At 38.2% G+C, this 4,429-nt stretch overlaps 1 protein-coding gene across 1 annotated transcript in view; it reads left to right on the top strand.

The window, feature by feature from the left end:
* nipa1 (NIPA magnesium transporter 1) overlaps positions 1–1,812 on the top strand; it is a 3,905-nt gene extending 2,093 nt beyond the window's left edge. The window contains exons 4-5 of the mRNA XM_014014590.1: positions 690–847; positions 931–1,812. Of these exons, the coding sequence (XP_013870044.1) occupies positions 690–847; positions 931–1,439 (667 nt within the window). The 3' untranslated portion in view covers positions 1,440–1,812. The remainder of the gene's footprint in view (positions 1–689; positions 848–930) is intronic.
* Positions 1,813–4,429: the final 2,617 nt, after the last annotated feature.

Below are 4,429 nucleotides of genomic sequence, written 5' to 3'. Positions count from 1 at the left end.
TACTCCATTGGCAGAAACTTTTGACTTAAATTTTCAAACTAACCAGACAAATAATCTTACACATTCTGAAAACAAGATTATTATTCTTACACAATCAGTTCTTGTTTAGTAAATCTGTCTCAAAACAAGATCAAAAAGACTTTTTGGCTGATATAAGATTTTAAAACTTGGTAAGATGGACAGTTTTTGCAGTGCAGCTGCTCTTAGCATAAATGTTTGATTTACTTTCTGGCTAATCTGCTTCTACTTTTAACTTGAAGCAACAACAACAAACAAAAAAAAGCTAGTGTTTTGCTACTTTTATGTAGCATTTTGCTTTTTTAGCTCTTAGCTAGTGTTTTGCTCCTTTTAGYTAGCGTTCGGCTACTTTCATCCTGTACTTAGCATTTTTGGGGTTGTTTTTAGCTCATATTTAGTGTTTTACTCTTTTTAGCTGGTGTTCTGCATCCTTTGGCGTTAACAATTGAGTTTTAGCTTATTCAGCAAGTTCATTAGCAAAATTATTCAGAACTCATCATTTTCATGAAAATGCAATTAGTCTATTTGGAAGTTTGATTTATGATTTTTACATCCAAATAACAGTTTAATGGTGAGGTATTATGCTCATGGAGTGATGAGACGAGATAAAGTAGATTAGATACTTTAAGGAGACTGTTTATGTCGATAACTTGTTTGTTTGTTTGTAACAGGGCTGTGCTGGCTTCCTGGATCCTGGAGGAGCATTTAAACCTCCTGGGGAAGCTGGGCTGTGTGTTGTGTTGCAGTGGCTCTGTGGTGCTAATCCTCCACGCTCCTGCAGCAGCAGCAACATCCAGACTGGAGCTAGAGACCAGGCTGTCAGATCCAGGTGATGAGGGACACCTCTTCAGTTGTCAGTAGATCCTCATAATGTTCAGAGAAATAATACCAGTTTATAATCTCATCCTGCAGTGTTTGTCACTTACGTGTTGTTGGTGGTCTCCATGCTGATCACTCTGATCCTGTGGATCGCCCCAGCTCGTGGAAAATCCAACATCATGGTGTATGTTGGCATATGTTCCCTCTTGGGAAGCTTCACCGTCCCATGCAGCAAAGGGCTCGGTCTGGTGGCTCCGGATCTGTTCGGGGAAGACCCGGTGAGCTCCAGGGTCCTGGCCCTGTTCCTGGGCCTGCTGGCGACGCTGGCGGTCAGCATCCTGATCCAGTTCTTCTTCATCAATAAGGCCCTTGAGTGTTTCAGCTCCAACATATTTGAGGCCATTTACTACGTGACGTTCACGTCCACTGTTATTCTTGCCTCCGGACTTCTCTTCAAGGAGTGGACTTCCCTCAGTGGGACCGACGGCCTCGCCATGCTGTGCAGTTTGGCTACAGTGAGCGTCGGCGTGGTTTTACTTTGTATTTCCCAGGAAGCTGTGATCACCTGGAAACGAAAAGAACCACGAGAAAAGACGGACTGATCGGGGTGGCTTCTAAATGCCATGCTACATTCCTGTGACACTGCACTACCTCTGATTTAACCAGCCATAACATTATGACCACTGACATTTCTAATTAATTATCTGGCACATTACAGTGTGGGGGATATGAAGCCAAMAGTGATGGTTAAACAGCTACATTATTGTAACTCCACAGCTTTATATGATGTTTAATAATAATCATACATCAGTCATTCACACACTGATGATACTAAACTACACTGTGGCCATAGCTGCCCTGGGGTACACTGACAGAAGCGGAGCTGCCATACTGCGCCACCGGCCCCTCTGACCACCATTAGTACACACACACAGTTGTTTACACTTAAATTAAAAATATTTGACCAAAGGAAACCCGGAACGGGACTAGAGAGAGATGATTATGATTTAGATTTTTATTTCTGTGACTGTATACGACCCACGGGAGACATAACATTAACAGCAGTCGTCATTTCATTCCTCAGCTTTAGCAGGTCCTTTAATTCCACAGCTGATGCTGTTAAAAAGGACAGATTTTCTTTTCTGGATCTCTTGAGTGCAGGACTTTCATCTCAGAACTCGTAAAGTTCTTTTTTTTTACTTTGCAATGTCATTTACGAATGAACACTTCCTGGTATGTGGGGCAGGAAGTGTAGCCTTATATGGTGTATTTGGGGTAGTAATTATGCTAATTTCCTCTCCTCATGCGTGAGCACCTGATACGCATTCATCAGTTTACGCAGCTCATTTACACACTTTTCATGAAGATAGAAGAGTTTGTTGAATCTGACGTGACATGTTCGTACGAACAAAAGTACTCTTACTTTTGTTCGTTCGTTTTAGGAGAAGAAAACGAAAATGTTCTTGCATGAGGCCCATTGTTATTTGTTGGAACTGCTCAGAAAAAAGCTTCAAAACATCTTTAGGATTATTTTTATTGAAATGAAAGATGTTGAAAATTCCTAATCTTATTTACTCACCAGRCATTTGATGGGTTTTTTAAAAGTAAAAATAACAAAATTATCCAGGATGAAACTTTATACATGCATCTAACAGAATTAATGCTTAATTTGATGTGACATCTCTCATTTATACAATTTCTTACTTGTAGTTTCATCATTGTAAATATGAGCCGATGGATCAGTGGTTAGCACAKATGCCTCACAGCAAGAAGGTCCTGGGTTGGATACCCGGTTTAGACCTGGGTATTTCTGTGTTAAGTTTGAACGCTCTCCTCATGCTTGCATGGGTTTTCTYWGGGTACTCCAGTTTCCTCYCACAGACCAAMAACGGGTACAACAGGTTGCCTTCAGGCCTCCCTTGAAAAACAGATCTGTGATCTCGATACACTGCAAAAACTGTCCATCTTACCTAGTTTTAAAATCTTATATCAGCCAAAAACTCTTTTTGATCTTGTTTTGAGACTGATTAACTAAACGAGAACTGATTGTGTAAGAATAATAACCTAGTTTGCAGAATATGTAAGATTATTTGTCTTGTTAGTCTGAAAATTTGGCTCAAATTAAGTCAAAAATTTCTGCCAATGGAGTAAGAAAATTTTACTTGGTAAGATTCTTGAAACAAGAAAAAAATGAGTCAAATCAAGTATTTCAAGAATCTTACCAAGTAAAATTTTCTTACTCCATTGGCAGAAATAATCTTACAGATTCTGAAAACAAGATTATTATTCTTACATAATCAGTTCTTGTTTAGTAAATCAGTCTCAAAACAAGATCAAAAAGACTTTTTGGCTGAATATAAGATTTAAAACTTGGTAAGATGGACAGTTTTTGCAGTGTAGTGTTGTGCCTGGTTAAATAAAATATGTTGTTTTTTTTATTTACTGTCAGGGTGGTGAAGATTAATTAAATAACTTCTTCCTAACAAATGTTTATTTTACAACCCCAATTCCAATGAAGTTGGGATGTTGGGTAAAGCATAAATAAAAACAGAATATGATGACTTGCATATTGTTTTCACCTTTGTTCAGTTGAATACACTACAAAGACAATATATTTATTATTCAAACAGATACCTGGGATGCACCTATAGAGTGACATTTATTAGGAATAAAGACTTCTGAGTTCTGGTGCGTTTGTGCGTGCGGGGTTCATTATGTTACCGCTACGCAGTATCTAGTTTTAGTTGTAAGCCTCTGATTAAAAACAGCAGAGTTTTATTGTCAACTTATCGACAGGATCAACTTAAATTAACGACTCAGACTGGGGCACTGTGGACTGGCAGACTGTTTAAAAGTAATAAGTAGGCTTGAACATCCTGATGGTTTATGTGTATGTAGGGAACCAGAAAATGTGTTACATGTCTTGATGAGATGTCCTAGATATTTAGGTGAAAGACAGAGTATTAAAAAACTTAACAGATTTGGGACTTACAGTCTTTCGAAATTTATTCATTTTATTTGTAACAATTATTTACACAACAAAGAACAGAAAACATGCAATCAAAATAAAATCAAATAAAATGAAAGGCAGAAGAATAAATCTTATAATATCTGCCCCTTTTTATACCCAAAATATGTTTAAAAAAAGTCAATTACAACAAAAATCAAAACAACTGAAAACACATAAAAAACTAAAAATGAAGCTAAATTTAAAACACCAAGTCAAAACAATTTGCATGAATTTGCTTATGCTTTTCCATATTTTCAGAATACTAGATTCTCCTATATTTTAGAATACTATATTTTATCATTCTCTTTAATATAAACAAAGATCTGGCATTTTTAACCTCATTTTCCACAATCTTATTCTGTGGATTAACGTGGATCGCTCCTTCAGGCTTGTACGAAACCAGGGTTTCACAAACATTTCAATTCCCTTAAGATAATAACAGCTCTCCACCCATCCATCCATTTTCTTCCGCCTATCCGGGGTCGGGTCGTGGGGTCAGCAGCTTCAGCAGCTTCAGAAGGGAGGCCCAGACCTCCCTCTCCCCAGCCACTTCTTCCAGCTCCTCCGGGGGAACTCCAAGGC

The sequence above is a fragment of the Austrofundulus limnaeus genome, unplaced genomic scaffold, assembly GCF_001266775.1.
Source record: "Austrofundulus limnaeus strain Quisiro unplaced genomic scaffold, Austrofundulus_limnaeus-1.0 Scaffold117, whole genome shotgun sequence".
Taxonomy (NCBI): Eukaryota; Metazoa; Chordata; class Actinopteri; order Cyprinodontiformes; family Rivulidae; genus Austrofundulus; species Austrofundulus limnaeus.
This window is presented reverse-complemented; position numbering and strand designations above follow the sequence as displayed.